This window comes from Chinchilla lanigera, unplaced genomic scaffold (assembly GCF_000276665.1).
Source record: "Chinchilla lanigera isolate Chin_1 unplaced genomic scaffold, ChiLan1.0 scaffold00007, whole genome shotgun sequence".
Classification (NCBI taxonomy): Eukaryota; Metazoa; Chordata; class Mammalia; order Rodentia; family Chinchillidae; genus Chinchilla; species Chinchilla lanigera.
In genome coordinates this window covers 23,180,415-23,198,846 of record NW_004955408.1, presented here as the reverse complement: position 1 = coordinate 23,198,846, position 18,432 = coordinate 23,180,415, and the positions used below count along the sequence as shown (strand labels likewise).

Here is an 18,432-nt window from a genome sequence, read left to right as displayed (position 1 = left end):
TATTATTACATAAATTATATAAACAGAAAATTTTGGTCTTTCTGCTTCATCTACAAGCTTTCTGAGTTAAAGGGACAATTTTGTACCTTTATTTTCATGAACTAATGGACAAAACATTGGAAGGGACTTTAGCAGCCCCCAGGTTAAAACTGATGATATAGTAAGATAAGTATGTGTAATGTGAAAATTTTTAACCATGGATGATGGCAATGTTTCATAAAACTTTACCCTTACAAACTAGAAGTTCTCAATTTAGAGCCCAGAATTTGGAAGCTCAAAGCTGAAAAACTCGTATTCATTTCCATGTTTACTCAACAGGATACTTGAAAGGTATTTATTTATTTAGTGCCTGTTCTGTGCAATACTAGGTTAGGTGCTGGGGAATGAGGATACAAGTCAGAACTTTTGCGATGGAGAAAGATCAGCTTGTCTTGTTTCAGGGCATCCCATCTACTATGCTCAAAAAACATCTAAAATGAAGGTCATGATAAATGTCAAAGCATCTGTTTGGCTGTGAATTATGTATTCTAGATAAGACATAGCTTATTTTTAAGTCTCTTGGTGGATGGGAGAAGATATTAAAGAGTTTTAGGATAAAGGTGTTCTTTTGGCTTAAGGCCTTAAAACATCAGCTGCAGCAGTGACCATTGCTCAGGTTCCTGTTCAGTGACCCATTTTATGTCTAGCCAGTCTGGGTCCCTCTGTCAAATGTTACACATGGACATTGAGACAGATGATCTCTCTTTTATGAGGGTCTCTCAAAACTAATGCTATATCATCCGGAATTGTCTGCTGCTATGTTTGTACCTTCTTCTACCCATCATGTGGAAGAAACCAGTCTATAATGGGAATGAGATCAACACACAGAAAAACAACTAATAGAAATAGGAGATGTTTGCGGAGTCTTTGAAATCTATTCCAATTATGGACTTCCAAGTCATATGATCCAATAAATGTATTAGCTAGTGTGTTCATCATTTGCTACTAGAAGAGTTCTGATTAATATAAACTCATATGATCTACTAGTAATATAGTAACTCTGCTAAAGTAAGGCAAATTCAAGCATAAAGGATAAGTAATGCCTCATGGCCAAATCTCAATGTCATACTCTTGCCTTTAGTAAAACAAATCAACCATCCTTCAAACATTACAACAACAACGAAAGAGCCTTCAAGAAAATGAAATATTTATTTACAACTGTATTAATTTTGCTGCTTTTAATTACATTAAGTATTTTAGTAAATTTAATCCCCCCAAATATTTGCTAATTCAACAATGAAAAACACCATGAACTCATAATAACTAAAAAATAAATCAGATAGAGAAACTGTTAGAAGCAAGAGATGCATCTGGTATTTCAGACTTTTCAGACAGGGAGTCATTTCTTTCTGTTTCCTTGAAGTCCTCTGTATTCACAGGATCACTAAACTGCAGAGTGAGGTCACAAAGCAGCAACTGGGAGAGCTCTGAGTAAAGCAAAACAACAGTAGATATAGTGCAGTACATGTATCATAAACAACTGTTATTGCTTTAAGCAATTCCTAACTTAGTTTTTTGCAAACGATTACTGATCAAGCCACACGTGTGTCCAATTTGACCTAAAATCAAATTTATTTACTATAAAACATGCATGATATAAAAATTAACCAGAAGGGCTCTTTAATCCAGCTAGTCAACTATCTTCTTACTCTAGAACTTGATATGCAAAATTTTCCTACAGTTTTATATTTGTTCTTATCTAAGTTAAACATTCGCATAGTGTAAAGATTCAGGTTCAGAAGGCATGTTACAAAAATAAAAGTTCCTGTCTTCCAGAGACAACTGTTCTCAACTTTTTAAACATTTCACTTTGTTTTCATTGTTTTTGTTGTTTCATGTGTGCCTGTGCTGTATTTATTTGGGGGGGGGGGCAGGTAGGACCTAGTATTTATCTCCATATCTTTCAATGGCATGATTTTTTTTTTCAGTTTTGGGGAGTATCTGCTTCTAACTAAAAATGATTAAAACACAGTTCTTTTACTAACTCCTTTCTCCTCAATATGTTTAGAGGACAGTGTTTGCTACCTCAGTATTTAATGCTGAAATCTTAATTATATGAATATTCTTACAACTGAGTCTTGTAAATACGACATCCTTCTTGCAAACTACCTTTCACCATGATTGATAATTCTTTTCTATCTGCATTGTTTATCAGGAGCATATCCCAAATATACTGCAGTTGAGCAAATCTATTTTTACATTCAACACCTTAGCTATTCTTATGTTGCTGGTCTCCCCTCTTCTGAAGCCTTCTGATTTTCTCTCCTGTGGGATGACTATTCCCTGGGTCTGCTCTGCAGCTCGTGTCTAGAGAATTCCCTTCACCATTATCCTAAGGACCCCTTGCACCCCTTACCTTTCCTAGAATTCCCATGTATTTCTCTTGTGATCTGCTTTCTTGTTTGGAAAAATAAATCCTCAGTAACCTGGGATTGGAGAGCGGGTAGGTGGATATGCCTAAAACTTTCTCTATATATACTAATGTTCAATTAATAGGTTGACTGACTTTAGAAGTTGAGGTTGGGAATCATGTTTCTTCAGATTTCCAAAGGTATTGCTGCATTATCTTCTAGCTTTCAGCATTGTTATTAAGAATTTTCATGTGATACTAATTCTCAATTCCTATTTGTTTTTCAGAAGCTTACCTGATTTTTTTGTTCTCACAGTGCTTTGAAATTTCAGAATATTGTGCCTTGGTATGTAACCTATCTTCAGCCATTGTGTTGGGCTCTTTCATTGTAGAACTCATACCTTTCATCTCTGGTCAATTTTCTCAGATTATTTCTTCAATGAATTCCTTCCCACCCATTGCCTCTGTTTTCTCTAACACTTTATTTATTAGATACTGGACTTCACTCACTGATTTTGTCATTGTTCCTCCACTAACACTTTTTTTCTCTGTCATTTTTCTCTACACTGTAGGGGAATTATATTTACTTTTAAACCTTTCTGTAGAGTTTTTCATTTCTACTTTCACAGTTAATTTTATTTTGTTGCCTGAATTTTTACAGCATCCTTTTCCCTTTTCATAGACACAGAAACTTTTCTTACTTCTCTGTGGGTAGTAATGGAAGTTTCTTGACATTTTCATCTTCCCTTAGAATTTGTTTCTCCCTCAATGAATTTATTTGTTGGCTTTGTCTGTTTTTCATATTAGATGGCTTCCTCAAATATCTGTTTGCCATAGTTGTTTGCTTAAACTTCAGACCTCGGCACTAGTCACAACTGCGTGATCTATGCTCAGGGTAGTATTTTGTGGAATAATCTCACTGGGTTATTTTGTTGAAGGAATCTCTCTCAGTGTCATTAGGTCTTTTAAGTGGGTCAGATTCCTGAATGAGGAATCTGCTTGAAGGGTATAAGTCTGGCCAAGAGTGTTTTGGTAAATTGCATGAGAGAGGGAAACTGTGGGTCTGACAATTTAGTATGTCATCATTGTCATAATATCTTCCATATTTTTTGTTTTCAGCGTAGTACTCTCCCTCAGCTGTGGCTAGCTAGATCTAAGCTAGAGATCCCTTTTTATTTTTTATTTTTATTTTTTTTTTGGTTTTTTTCCGGTACCAGGAACCGAACTCACGACCTTGCGCTTGCCAGGCAGGTGCTTTGCCGCTGAGCTAAATCCCCAGCCCCCCCCCCTTTTTTTTTTTTTTTTTTGGTTTTTAGAGATCCCTTTTTAAAACCATGAATTTTCTTTTGCTGAGGCAGAATAGTTACCCAGTTATGCATAGGGAGCAAGAGATCTCAGGGATGTACAATATTTTAAAAACATTTAAGTAGTCTTCCTGTTACTGGCCAAATTTCACCTTTATTTCCAAAGGATTTGCGTGTCACCATGTACAGAGCCTTGGTAACTTATTTCTTGGTGCTATTCAGCTACCTTAGGGCTCACATGTTTGGACTTTAGGGTTAAAAGTTATCTGCTTTCATATGCTTTCTGTTTTGTTGTCATTCATTTCTGTACCCTGTAGATTTTTGTCTCTTTGAAATACTTGCGTTTAAAAATTAGTTCTACAACTACTACCATTAGTTGTTTGATCTTGAGAAAATTAACCTCTTTCTATTTTCATATCTGTAAATGCCAATAATAATAGTTCTAAGTGCACTGGGTTGTTAAGACAAGTGAATTCATTTAGGTAGTGCTCTTAGAAGAGTGCTTAGATTATGGAAAGTTTTATGTTAAGCCTCTGACATTATTTTGGGAAGAGGTGGGGCTACATAGAGAGTTCATTTAATTCTGTATGTCTACCAGAAATTTACTTTCCTAGCTTAGATGTATAGGTTCCCCATATCCTAATTGCATGACCTACCCACATAACTTTCCAGGAACATATCTATCATATGCAGTATTTCTATTTTACTTCATGAAAGAATATTCCTCAAAGTAGAACAAATAGATAATCAATTCTCGGAAGAATACAAAGCTTCTTTGAAGGTTTTAAACAGATCCAAGCACACAGAACCATTTATTCATTTAATAAATATTTTCTTAGAATCTATTATATTGAGGCAGTGTGTTAAATGCTATGAATACCCTTTAAGGAGTTTACAATTTCTGAGTAACCAGTTAGAAGATAACAACATGTAATACAACATCCATTGTCAATTTCCTATCAGCTTGTCTGAAATTCTGTATTAATTTTATTGTTTTTATGTTATTTTGTTTATGTCTGTGTGTTTGTTAATATGTTTTGGTTCTTTTTATCTTTAAAATAAAAAGGAAAATAGTAGAAATTATGAAAAAAGAAAGAAAAAGTAAGCATGTGATTGCAACATGGTATGATGATATGGTAGGGCAGAAGGGAATGCACCAATGTGAAAAAAGGTCTTCCATTGTAAACGATCTCAAATAAGCAGCAATCAGCCTGGTATGGTGGAGGTGCAGTTTAGCAATGGGATTTCAGAAGATGTATGAGGTAAGACATATACACAAAAGAGAGCACACGTGGGTATATAAATAGTTCAGTATGGCTGGAGCATAGAACGTGCAGGGAGAAAATAATGAGCCTGGAGAAGTCAGCAGGGGTCTGATCACAGGAGGTTGCATAGTCCATTCTAAAAGATTTGGACTTTATCCTGAGAATGACAGTGAGTCAAATGAAGGTTTTGGGCAGATTTGGATTTTAGAAAGAGAATCTTCACTGTAGTGCTGAGATTCATTTTGAGAGAAGATGAATTAAGCGAAACTAATGAAATCGCTTTACACTAAACTCCTCAAAGCCTTTGATAATATGCACTCTGAATCTGTGGAGAAATATATAATGTACAGAATGCCCTAAGCTTATTTCATCATAAGAACATGGACTGTGTTTTATCATATGCCATCTATTAAGATTCCCTTGAAGCCAGATGCCTATTATCCTAGTACCTGGGAGGCCGGGGCAGGACTATCATGAGTTTGAAGTCATCCTGAGCTACATAGTAAGACCCTGTCTCAAGAAAACAAAATAAACAAACAAACAAAAAGCCTCTTGAGACAGAAATGTTCTCAAAGTCTGGGAAATGTTCCACTAGGGAAGACGTGTGAAAAGTAGAACTCCCTAACTAAGAGCCCTTCCCTTCCCCTCTTCTTCCTGGTGGCACAACTTGATTCCATTTGAAGTGCTACTCTCCCCACCTTCAGCAGTAAATTCTGACTTGTCCAAATTGATCTTGTCAGTCTATTCCCCTTGGCTGTGGCCAATAAAAGGAAAGATGTTTTAGAGGAAGCAGGAGAAATGTTTATACAGGGATATAGGCAGAGATAGTGTCTGTATATACCCACCTCTGAAGGTAATGACTATGAGTAGTGATAAAGTGAAAACAGCAGAAAGACGGAAAGAATCCACCTTTGATGAAGTCTTTCAACCTCTGAGTTAACTTTAGGGCTGTCCTTCCTTAGACCTTCTTTAGGACTGCTGTTCCTTATTGTTTTAAGTTATGTTAAACTGGTATTTTGTTACCTGGAACTAAAGGTCTCATAACTGATAGGGGCCATCTACCAATATCCAAGAGTTCTTCTAAAACATAGTTTTCAAGGTTAAATGGGACTTAGAGGGAAAGAATAGGCAAGCAGAATTCTGTTAATCCATGAAGAGGAGCTATTTAAAATAGAAAGGGTTGACAGGGAAATAGGGAATTCCCCAACATAAGGATGTTTGGTCAGGGATAGATGCAGATAACACAGAATTTTTCCATGAGGTAACTAAATATTATGATTTATAAGATCTATTATTACGGTAGGAATCCATTTAAAATGAGGAACTCTTAACTCACAGAAGAAAACTTACAATTCTTAACTTGGAATTAACCTTAGGGCCTCAGTAAGGATCCATGGATAAAGACACTGAATTTTGTAGAGTGTGACATACCATGCAACTGTGTGATGAAAGGAAAGAAGAAAAGTAAATTCAGAAAAATTAAACAAAATGATTAGATTGTTAGTGTCAGAGATAGGGACTCAGGTTTGCTTATGCTCAGGTCAATGTTCAAGCTAACTTCATCTATAGAGTTCCCATTGTAAGCACTTCTCAACAGGGGTATCATAATTAGTTGGAAAAATACACCTTAACAGAAGCATAAATTAGCTCTACCACTTATTTTATAACAAGGGCATGTAAACATTTTAATGATTCTATAGTTACCTCTCATTTTCTTCAACTCCAAAGAAACTGTGTTCATGTTTTTAATTATGGCTTCCACCTTTTGTTTATGGTCAGTAACATTATTCTTAAACATCTGATTTTAAAAGAGAAGAATGTAAAAGTCAGAAATATTTATGTGTACTTTAAAAATAATTTTTATTATTTCTAAAATAAAAATCTTTTATTTCAGAACTGAAATAGCTGTGAAACTATTCTTATAAGTGGTTAGAATTCTAACACAGGAAGGCATAAATCCATTATATTGTTCCAACTGAAAACTACTCAAGCTGGAATTCTTAGGGTGAGGTTTCTTTAAACAAACCACATTGATGAGACAGGGCCATTACAAGGGAAATGAAGATGCCCTCTTTTCAGAAAATCTCAGTACTTACAAACTACAATTTAGAAATTGTGTTAAGATCTTCTTTACAGAAGTTTTGTTTATGTGCTTTAATGTCTCTATATTATTCTTGAATAAGGCTCACTTATGATGTCTTTACACAATAAAACTTGAAATAGGATTTAATTATTATATGTTGACTCTTAGTTGGCAGGAAAAATGGCCACTTCAGTTTTGGCAACATTTTTAATTTTGGTAACTGAAATGTATACATCAACATGTTACTACATACAATATATGTATAAATCAACATGTTACTATATATGTGTGTGTGATGTATACATAGTACCTTACATGTTTTTAACCAATTGTATACAGAAAAGTAGTTCTCTAGAAGCCAGTCTTAATCCATTCAAACCTCTTTAAATGATTTGAAAAAATAAACTATAATTATTAGCACATGACAGATCCAGCAGTGTGAAAGCTGGGTAGTTATGGGTCAACCTGTTCTTCTAAAATAATGGAAACAAACTAACCTTTAAGACAACATTTGCCCCTGCCTTTTCCCAAACGAGGAATTTATCTTATTTTACTCCAGAGCCACTGTAAATAAAAGTAAGTTTTTCAGATATCAGTGAATAAAAAAACAAAACAAAAAAAAAAAAAAACGAACGATTAGCAACAATCTTATTTGGGAATGGCAAACCAAAAGATTCAGGTTTGAGGAAAAAATAAACACGAGTTTTAAAACGTACTGTAGTGTGGCGTGTGTGGGGGGTGTTATGGAATTAAAGAACTTCAAAGTGAGAAATAAAGGTTAAAAAATAAAAAACAAGAGTAAAACTAAATGGGTAGAGAAACGCCCATACAAGTTCATTCTCCTCACTGGCTAAGAGTTCGGGAAATCAGAGAGCTCCGACTGGTCACCCACTCAATGGCCCCGGATGAGACTAGGGTAGCCTGGAAGGGTCTATAGTCTTCACTGTCCCAAACTGAATCGGGCCGACATTAAACAGGTTCAGAGTGCCCCTAGACTGCAGAAAAGCCCCGTCTCTGCGCGGCCCACACCGCCAACCGCCCCTTTCCACTCTGCTGACCAGGGAGGAGCTCCTGGGCCGCCAAGACCCGGGGCATGACGGTGGGAGACACAAACGCTAGGCCCCTAAAGTCAGGTTTAGCGGCTAAAGATGGAGCCTCAGACAGCTTGGAAATTTCAGCAGTCCCTCCACTCCCAAACGAGATCAAAATACACACAGAGAAGCCCCGTCTCCCACAAGCCTGACCTGACAGGACCTACCGCTTTAAGCGTTACTAAAGTTCTGGCCGCTACGTGAGGCAAGCGGGTGTGAGAGGCCAGGCTTTCTGATTGGCCAGCTCCTCTACCTCTTGTCTCCTGATTGGCCAGTTGCTCCGCCTGCCGCATCATGGGATTGTAAAGGCAGGCAAGACGGCCTCCCACCACACACACAGAAGCTTCTGGATGCCAGGCTCCAACTGCGCTGTGAATTGGGCAGAGTGGGCACTAACATTTTCAGAATTATGGCCAGAATGTAGGCTGAAACTGGTTTTGACTCCTACATCATCATCCCTTGTTTAGCTACACAGATGCAGGACAGTGATATAACAGTTGAGAATATAAATGTCCTCACTTATCATATGGATTGATAATAACTGTCTTCAGGTGTTATTTTGAGGGCTAAATGAGATAGTTCATCAATGGTTTTCAGCAGATAAGTGTCCCATAAATGTTAGCTATTATTGTTTCTACACATGTTTACAGATGAGTCATTTGCACAGGTGAGCAGAAAGAGACACTGTGATTTCTGGCAAACTGAAAAACTTGGATTCAAGCCATCTTTGCTTGAGTCCATGAGGAATTTTTGCCACTACAATCTCTGGGGCTGGTCGAAGGATTTCTTTGGTGCCCTGAGTATTGTCCTAGTCTTGGTGAGAAGCCTTGGTCTCCAGCATCAGATGTGGAAGTGTTTGCCTTCTCTCAGCCTCCCCTATAATACATGTCAGCCTCCTGAACCAATTCTTTACTAACAGCTCAATTACACCCTGTTGGTTATTTTAGATGAAATTTATTTTCAGTTTAGCAGTATAGAAATGGTTGTCTCATGTGGATTACATCCTAGTGACACTAGCTATGGGATTTGGAAAGAGTATCTTCCTTTTCCTCAACCTCAGTTTCCTCACCAGTTTCCTTATGAGAGGGATGGACTAAACCACTTTTTCTTAAATTCATTCATGGATGGGCCACTGGGATGATTGCTTGCCTTATCCTTGCACTGCCTATATTACTACCTTCATATTTAAATTTACTTTCTTTTAAAATTTCAATTTACCTAAAAGTCTTTATATCATCAGTGTAAGTGGAATACAGAAAAATGACAATGAGGTATGATAGATATTGTGAAATGAAAGGAAAATGCTCAAAAGTAAAGAGCATTTGGGGTGAGGGAAAAGAGAAAAGAAAGAAGGGGAAATTATGTATGTATGTATACACAGGATAGCTAACATAGTTGTACTACTGACTTCTATCGCTTTACTGAAAGGAACAGTTAATGATTAATTATTTGGTCAATCTTATGTCTCTATTTGTTTTTCTGAGAAAGCACTTTGAAGATATCAATATGTAGTACAACAACCATTGTTAATCTTCTACCACTTAGTCGGTAACTCTGTACTGCTTGTATTGTTCGTATGCTATTTTATAAATGGATGTCTGTTTGTTAATGTGTTTTCCTTCTTTTATTTTTCAAATAAATTTTAAAAAAAGAAAAAAGACAATGAAAATAAGACAATATTTTAAATCTTTAGATAAGTTTGCCTCCTAATGCTATGCAGCCTCCTGATTCTGTGGAGCCTGATCTTTGTAAAAATAGGCTCTCACTGATCATTGGAAACATATTGAAGACAGTTGAGCACAAATTCAGACTTGCTTTTGGATATAATCAGAAGGATTGAAAGAGTTGGAAGAGCAATAATTCTCACTATATGTGAGTGAGCACATGCTGTTTAATGTCTGTATACTACATGGAATACCCTTTGATCACTATTAGAACATGTCCCCTGGTTTATGGAATCTAGGATTAGATGCTGTACAGTAATCCTTTCCCTTCTAAAACCCCTTAATTCTCATAGTGCTATATATGCCTTTAAAAATTCTTAGAGGCAGCCTTCCTGAGTTAACCCTACCCAACACTGCAGTTTCATATCAATCTTTATGCCAGTGCTTCCCTCACGTAGCATTTTAAATTCAAACACTTGCTAGTGCCTATTTATGTATGTTGAGCACTTTTTATTTAATTCTGTGTATGATGAGTGGAGGTAAAAAGGGACACAAAGGAACTGACAGCAAACATTCTCTAAGCATTCACTGTGTATCACAGCCAGGGAGAGAAGCCTCAGAAAAAACCAAGCCCCCTGACACCTTGATCTTGGACTGCCAGCCTCCAGAACTAAGAAAAAATATTTCTGCTATATAAGCTGCTTAGTTTGTGGTGTTTTGTTCTGGAAACCCAGCAAACTAATACACTCCTTCTTGAAATAGTAAATGAGTGCATTGTGTCTTCTAACTGTTCTGAGTTTCATGGATGATTGAATTTAAACATTCATGTAATAATGTACACACTAGCATATAAATGTGAAATGACTGATGTGGGTGAAAAAACATTCATTTTCTGAATTAACATAAACAGTACAAAGCAAAACAAAAATAATGTCACTATTTTATAAGCGCAAGGATAATTTAACATCAAAACAGTAAGAAGAAAATAAAAGGAAGAATATGATTTCAGAATAAGTCTATCTTGAGAAAACACTTACCAAATGTGCCCTTATTTCTCCTTACTTTGAAGCAGGCCTTTATGGTTCCACATTTATGTTTAGAAACTCCCTGTACATGAAAGTAGGAAAAAATAAGGTTTTAGAAGAAATCAATTTTTTAAAAGTAGATAAATGAAGATGGCATTAAGAGACAGAAAATCAAGTGACAGCGGGGCCAAGGCTGGTTAGGATTTAGTGTCCCAAGCATTCAATTAAATTCAGAGTCCATCAAGTAGTTTCAGAAACTGTCACTGCCTAACTACCTGTAACTAGGATCCTCCTTACGGAACTTTTGATAGACTCTAAAGGGCTTCCACCCACCCAAGAGTGCTGATTACTTCTTGTAACAGATTTTTGTAATAGTAGTTTGAATAGATTCAAACTACTGTCATTTAGAAAAGAGCATCATTAGGTCTTTTATTATTCACAAAGGAAAATCAACTGTTGTAAGGGGAAAAAAAACATTAAAATCTCCAAGAAAAGTTCTAACAATGTATTTGCCACCATAAATTTTTCACGGAGCAATGATGACTACTTACTGCAGTGTTTACCTTCCCTATACATTATGACTTTAAATTTTTTAATTAAAAAATTTTTAAGAGCATTACCTGCTAATTAAGGCTTGATACTGTTAAAGTTGAGGCCTTAAAAAATCTGTCTTCCTTAATAAGTTTGCAAATACTATACAATGGTTACCAGAACCCAAACAGATTGCAGTTGTTGATTCTAATGTTAATCAAATGAAGGAGATTAAAAAGCTGGTAAATTTCCCCATAAAGAGAAAAGCTGGTGTAGAGCAATGTGATTTAGCATTTTATGGAGCCAAATGTGAGTGCCTCAGTTAGTTTTATTACAAATTCTTGACATAAAGTCTTGGTTTCTAGGAAAACAAATTGAGTAAATTACCCCAAGTCTTCCACTAGATCTTAAGGCTCCTATTTCCCTTCTCTGTCTGCTCATTATCAATTAAAAGTGCTGGCCTCTGTGTCTAAGGACTGCTGCATGCTAGAGCATCAACTCCCTTCTGAATATGGCTTTATACAACCACTGTGTACATAAATTTGGTAGGTAGCAATCTGAGCACATACTTGGATCATTACCTGAGAAGCATGACCAGTGTTGTAAAGATCAAGGAAATTCCTGTACATCCAAACAGCCAGTGCTTTCCCCATGGTCAGTTATGAAAAAGAAGTAAGAAGCAAGAAGTAAGCCGAAGACATTAGCCACTGTGATCTAAAATGAAGGTTGTATTCTTTACTTACAGTCTTCTTCAAGTGGTTGATGTTACATCAAACAGAATTATTTTCTTTTTCCCCAGGAGAAACTCTTCTGAAACATAGAAATATGTTAGTAATGAAAAACCACATTGTGTCTAGGTTAGCTTAAGTGTTTTCACTTCTAATTAGGAAATTACAGTTCTGTAACAACATTTCTCTTGAAATAGGACATTACCCAAATAGTGTTGCCAGATAAAATGTGGGGCACTCAGTTCAATTCAATTTTCAGAGAAACAACAGACAATTTTTAAAGATGAATTTGTCCTCAATGAATGCACATTTAAAATGTAGATTCAAGATGCAGTATTATTTATCTGAGATTAAAATTTAACTCAAAATTCTGTAATCTTATTTGCTAAATCTGGCAGTCTCTACCCCAAGTACTTCAGCCATGAAACAAGAAAAGCAAACAGTGTGAAGCCTTGTAGTTTCAGAAGGCATGGAAGCCAAGAGAATGTCGAAGTTTTCTAATGCAATGTTCAAAATATTAACATGGATAACACTTACTGTGTCAGAATTTGGCTTCTTCCTTCAGCATCCCTGTGATGCAAACAAGAAGCGAGGTGTCTAAGAAATCAGATAGAAGCTGACAACATTCAGCGAGGCATTGTGTTGTGGTAGTTGCTTACCATGTCTTTTTGTCTGAAAATTCTTTGTGCATGGCTTTTTAGGAGGCGCCTTCATACAGCAGGGCATATTCATGACACAAGTTGTGTTTATTTCCAGATATCCACCAATCAGAGAATACCTGTCTCTGTCCCAAAATAAAATATGTTTTTAATTTTATTATGTCAGCCATCCATCTTCCAACAATACTTCCTCTGTTTATTAAAGGCGTAGATCCCAATTGGATGTTGGCTCCCCCTGGGTATTGCCCACCCGCTTCACCACATCCTCATCATGAAGAATGAGCGTCTTTATGAAATGACATATTAGGTTCTTGAAATCAATTTCACGAGAATGTAAGTGTGCATTTATCTTTTATTATAAGAAAGGGACCACATATGTATGTAAAAGCAAGTTTGAAAGACTAGTTACCAACATGTTAGCAATGTTTATTAATATTTATGAATATAAGATTTAAGGATTACATTATTTCTTTGTGTTTATTATTTAGCCTAGCTATATATTTAACCCAAACCTCCTTCTCTTTATTTTAAACTCTTCAGACCATTTCTCAGCGTGGTGTTTCAATCACTTCAAAAGCAGAGCTTCTGAAACCTTACACTGCCCATTATTCAGGGAGCTTGTGCAAATACAGATTTGGGGGCTTATCACAAAGACTCAGCTCAGTAAGACTAAGGTGGGGCTCCTTGAACCTGCACCTTTAACTCCCCTTTCATTTTAACCTATGTGGTCTGTATGCCACGTTAGAGGAACACTGACTTACGGCCCTTTGGGCATCTTCTACAAAACCTCACGTGTATGACTACAGTTGAAACTTATTTTAACATTTGATGCCAGGATCCAGTAGTTTATTTGCCCTTAAATATATATACAACTTTAGTCCTATATAAAAATCTCTGTAATAAGAATGGAAAATGTTTGGTGCATAAGGCCGTGTCTGGCCCAGCAGGAAACAGACCCGCACTATCTCCTTCGTTCTCTGAAGTGGAAAGAAGGATGTGGGTCAGCCAGTTTCAAGTTCATTACGTTTTAAATTTTTTTTCTTCTGTTTCCTGGTGAGTTGTTTGGGTTGGTTTTTTTATGGTGGGGCGGGGGGAGTGTGTGTGTGGGAGGCCCCTCTTTATTTGCCAACATAATGGAAAGTCTAGATCTAAGATCTGAGATGTTATGTGATTTTAAAAAATATTTATATTTTTATATGCATATATTTTGGGCTCAAAACTCCTACTTCTACCTCTGCTGACCTGTCCCTGCTCTAAGACATCACCCACTCCTGTCCAAGCAGCTTACAAGAGTTACTGACTGGCTTCTCCCTGTTATTCTTGCCCTTTACAATTTACTCTGCACACTGCAGCAGGGATAAAGGTTTTGCAAGTGTCAACTGGATTGTGTGCCTTTCTTAAAATGCTCCAGCGGTGCACTCTAGAATTTGGAACAAACACTACACTCTCATCTTGCTCTATGGAACTCCAGTCTCCCTTTTCATCCGTTTCCTTTCAGCTCCAACACATGACAACAATTGTTTTGCAGTTGTTTTCTCTGAACAACTGAGATAAGCTCCTGTTAAATGTTTAGGGTGCAGGGAGACTATCCTCAATGATAACTCCAGTTCCATCCTAGCCCCTTCATTATACTTGATAGAATTTGCCTTTCAATTTTGTGTTTTGCTTCTGTCTTGCCTCTCTTACTGTAATATACCTCTAGTAAGGGAGGTAATTGACTGTCTTGTTCATCATCACTACACTGTGCCTAGTACAGTTCTTGGCACGTAGTAAAACTTGTATGTCTTTGTTCAGTAGCTGAATGACTAAATTGGCCCATGCCATGTGGTGTTCTGGACAGTCAGAGAATCCAAGCTGTGAGTTGCCCCCAGGATCGTACATGACTCTGAGCAAAGCTCTGGAGGCAGAAGATACAATTTCATGACTTCTGAGCCTTTTGAGAGAGGGTCAATTCCCATGGTAGCTGAGAGGAATGTGGATGAGCTGTAGCCATCTAAACACAATAATGTAAACTAATGGCAGCACTCTTCATTCTGTTTGCTTTCTGATCCTGGAACACAGACTAAAGATCCCGAAGAACAATAGAAAGCAGTCTTGTAGCTTTTCTGAAAGACCAAGCCAGGCCTGACAGCCTGATGTAGAACCATGGCCTCTGATAAAAGAACTATCTTGGCTGTGGATCATCATATGAATAAAAATCAAATGACTTAGGATCTGTCTAAAATGAAGGATGTTTTAATACTTTGTGTGTAAAAACACTGATATTTTGCTTCTTTTTTATTAAACAGATTTTATTATTTTTCAGAATCTTGTCAGCATAATCATTTTATGGGTGGATGAAATATTTAGCCCTGCTGCTGCACGAGTTCTTTCCCAGCAATTACCTTGTGGCACTGTCGCTGTAATTAGGTTTCCGCCAAGGATTTTTCCCTGGGCCTGGGTAATGAATGAAATATGACTAGAATTTAAATTTGTCAATTACAAGCAAGCACAGTGTGTAAACACACAACGGTCATGAATTCCAAACCACAGGCTGTTGCTGGGGGGCAGATGCTCTGAAAATTAAAATGGAAATAAAACTACTGACTGGCAAGCAAAAAGTGGCCCCCAAAGAAAGCAAATCTCCCCTAACACTCACGTGTGATTCTACCCAACAGTATGAGCTCTTGATTACAAATTCTTTAGTGTGAAACTGAAAACTGCAGGAGCAAGCAGTGGTTTTGCGCAGGGCTCTGTTCTTCTGCCCTATGAACTGTTTTTGAGGCCAGATCAAATGGATTTTGGATGTAGGAGGCTAGAGTGCTGCTGTGTTATACATCCTGATGGTGGAGTTCTGAGATTTTTCACTCTGAGCTTTTCAAGGATTGACAAATTTAGGGTCAAGATCTGCTGTTTTCTAGCTGCTGCTGCTTTCACTTACCTGACTTCAATAATTACTCCTGTGAGGCCCTCTGCTGACCATCTCTTACTGAGGGAGAGGCAGGAGTCTGCATTGTTGGAGACTCTGACAGACCATCTGTTTCATTAAAGCAACACCAAACAAAAGTAAATTTTTCAAATTAACTATAAGAGGCCTTGGGTAAGGAAAAAGGGCTCCCTTTTTTTTTTTTTGCCAATTTACTGAGTGCTATGCATTTAGTATTTATGCAACAAAGCTTTTTCGCATCTCTTCTGTGTCAGACACTGTGCTAAGTTTTAGTTATATTTTGGTAAGTAACTGATTATCATGGAACCCATGGTCTGGAGGAGGAAACAGACTAGAATTCACAGATCAGACACATGGGATAAATTCTAAGAAATGTATTGTTTGGTGATTTCATCATTGTGTAGATGTCATAGAGTGTGCTGACATGAACTAAAATGGCTACAACATCACGAGGTGATGTATATGATGGGACCACTACTGTACAATCATACTTTGCTACTCAACTGCTGAAACTATCACATTTGATACTGGACACACTGTGACATGAAAATTTTGTCCTGATACTCATTTGTTTGTGACTCAATGCACAAGCTACAGCTTGCTGTCAATTGCCTCATGACTTGCTAGAACAATTTGTTTGGTACTTGTTTTTCTGGTACTCATGACAAGCCTGTTAACAAGAGGTGCTATGGTGTAAGCATTCAACTGCTGAGCTAAAGCATCCTTATGAGCATGTCCTTATGCAGATTATGTGACAGACACTGTCATGGGAGGAGGCATGTCATAAGAGGGTGTGACATGGATAGGGCAGCTTTCAGGAAAGGCTTTCCTGAGGAAGAGACAGTCAGGTTGAGATGAGAAGATGGGAATTCCAGGCAGAAGGAACAGCTATGCAAAAACACTGCACTAGGAAGCTGCCTGCTGGATAGATGAGTCTGAAAGAATGTTGGCAAGGCTGGAATGCGGGGAGTGAGAGTGAGCTCAGGGCAAGGTGAGGCTGGAGAGGGCTGGGGGCCAGGCCACAACAGGCTATGTGGGCTGTTATGGGTGATGTGTCTCTGCTGGCATCTGATGGAACCACTAAAGGGTCTTCTGATACAGGTGGGGGTGGGATGGTGGTGGTGATATGATATCTATGGTTTAAAAGATACTTTGGCTTTATGAAAAGGAGATATAGTGACAGGAGGTCCAGTTTGGAGTTTATTTCAGTAGTCCTTGCAGAAGACAAGAGTGCCTTGTTTACAATGGTGGCAGAGGAGATGGAAACAAGATTAAAGCAATATATAGGAGGGAAAATCAGCATAGACTTGGTGGTGGAAGGATGACACATGTAGATTCATGTGTTAAGCATGACCTACAATCCCTGTTTTCATTTTTAGAGCTTTTTGAAATATTGTACACTCGAGGAAATTGAGGCTCAGGGAGTTCAACATCATGCAGCAGGGCAGTAGCTGAGCTGTGTGCTTCTCCATATTGTGTCTGAGGTTGCACAGGGCCTCCACTTAGGAACTCCTCCCCGTACATTCTCTCAGTGTATCCCCCTCCATTCCTGAGACCATCCCAATGCATTTGCTGAGTTTGTTTTCCCATCTGTCTCTTCCACTAGACTGAGATTGTCGAGGCCTACTGTTGGGTCTCTGTTTTGCCAGGATTCTCATCCCCTTTCATCCTCAGGGGATATATTCTAAGTCACCCAAGGGATACTTGAAACCTTGGCTGGTATCACACCCTAAAAATACCATGGTTTTTCCTATATCCACATACCTACAATAAAGTTAGAAGTTGGAAATAGTAGAAGATTAACACCAACAAGATAGAACAATTATAATACACAGTAGTAAAAATTTTTAGAAATTTATGAATTATTTATTTCTGGAACCTTCCACTTAGCATTTTGTGACTATGGTTGATCACAGGTAAGCAAAATCACAGGAAAGGAAATAACGTAAGGATAGACTGTTGTTCTTAGTTCATGACTCAGAGTGAGCCAGAGAGTGTTTATTGAGTGAGTAAGAAACTTTTACCAGTTTCCTGAAGAAGAGTGCTGGTTCGAAGGGTAAAATATATTTAACATGATATTCTTTCTGGTCTAATACTTGCACCAGGAACACAGCTTTGGAATTTGGGCTGGAATGCTCAGAAAGGATTAAAAGTGTTCAGCAGCCTAGTATGTACTGCAGTGCATAAGCTGTACATCTTAGTGATACTTACGCCCAGTCTTCAGTGTCTCATGTATAAAATGAGGATAATTTAAATGTATACTCAGGAGGGCTATTGTGAGGATTGCATGTGATCATCTGTGCAAAGGGCTTGGCACATTTGTAGAGAAGGATAAGAAGTTGCATAGCTAGCTCAGAAAGTGGATGGGATTGGGACTATCTCTCTACTAAGCCCTAAAATTCTTGTTACTTCCTGATTCTTTTTCCCGTGGTTTATTCTGGAATGACAAAAGAGGAAGCTGGCTTTCTGGGGCTCCCTATTATTATTTTTTTTAAAATGATTTATAGAGTGTGTCTGCAAGCCTCTGGACACAATCATGGAGCAAGAATAGACCAAATAAGATTTGTTTTTTGTTTAATTCATGGGTCTTACAAAATTAGAAATGGAGATGCGTGAGAGAACCTAAACAGTGTCCCAAACCCTGGATTCTTAGGGAGAGGGGACTGAGGGCAGAACCTCACCCAGGGAGAACTACAACTGGAGTAAAACATTGTTTAAGTAGATCAGAAGAGCAAGAGGACTCCCTGAAAAGCTACACATCCTTCTT

The 18,432-nt window shown here is 37.6% G+C and overlaps 1 protein-coding gene across 7 annotated transcripts; it reads right to left on the bottom strand.

Moving 5' to 3' along the window:
* Nucleotides 1-1,164: 1,164 nt before the first annotated feature.
* Nucleotides 1,165-12,135, bottom strand: LOC102016025 (chromosome unknown open reading frame, human C5orf58). 7 transcript variants are annotated; one of them, XM_013507057.1, is made up of 6 exons: nucleotides 12,096-12,135; nucleotides 11,934-11,995; nucleotides 10,834-10,903; nucleotides 7,539-7,605; nucleotides 6,663-6,756; nucleotides 1,165-1,466 (listed from the first exon to the last, which is right to left on the bottom strand). In XM_013507057.1, the coding sequence occupies exons 5-6, from the start codon at nucleotides 6,754-6,756 to the stop codon at nucleotides 1,315-1,317; spliced, it is 246 nt and encodes an 81-aa protein (XP_013362511.1). In that variant the 5' UTR covers nucleotides 7,539-7,605; nucleotides 10,834-10,903; nucleotides 11,934-11,995; nucleotides 12,096-12,135; the 3' UTR covers nucleotides 1,165-1,314. The 7 variants fall into 7 exon arrangements, with proteins under 7 accessions (XP_013362511.1, XP_013362519.1, XP_013362520.1 ...); XM_013507065.1 differs by lacking the exon at nucleotides 12,096-12,135 and having other exon boundaries at nucleotides 11,934-12,082; XM_013507066.1 differs by lacking the exons at nucleotides 10,834-10,903; nucleotides 11,934-11,995; nucleotides 12,096-12,135 and adding an exon at nucleotides 8,300-8,395.
* Between the last annotated feature and the right edge of the window lie 6,297 nt (nucleotides 12,136-18,432).

Bases quoted from the DNA above. Each gene is read 5' to 3' on its own strand.
- LOC102016025 (XM_013507057.1), bottom strand. From the start codon at position 6,756: ATGTTTAAGAATAATGTTACTGACCATAAACAAAAGGTGGAAGCCATA. The intron at 1,467-6,662 runs GTAACTATAGAA...TGCTTTACTCAG, and splicing joins GGAGTTGAAGAAAATGAGAG to AGCTCTCCCAGTTGCTGCTT.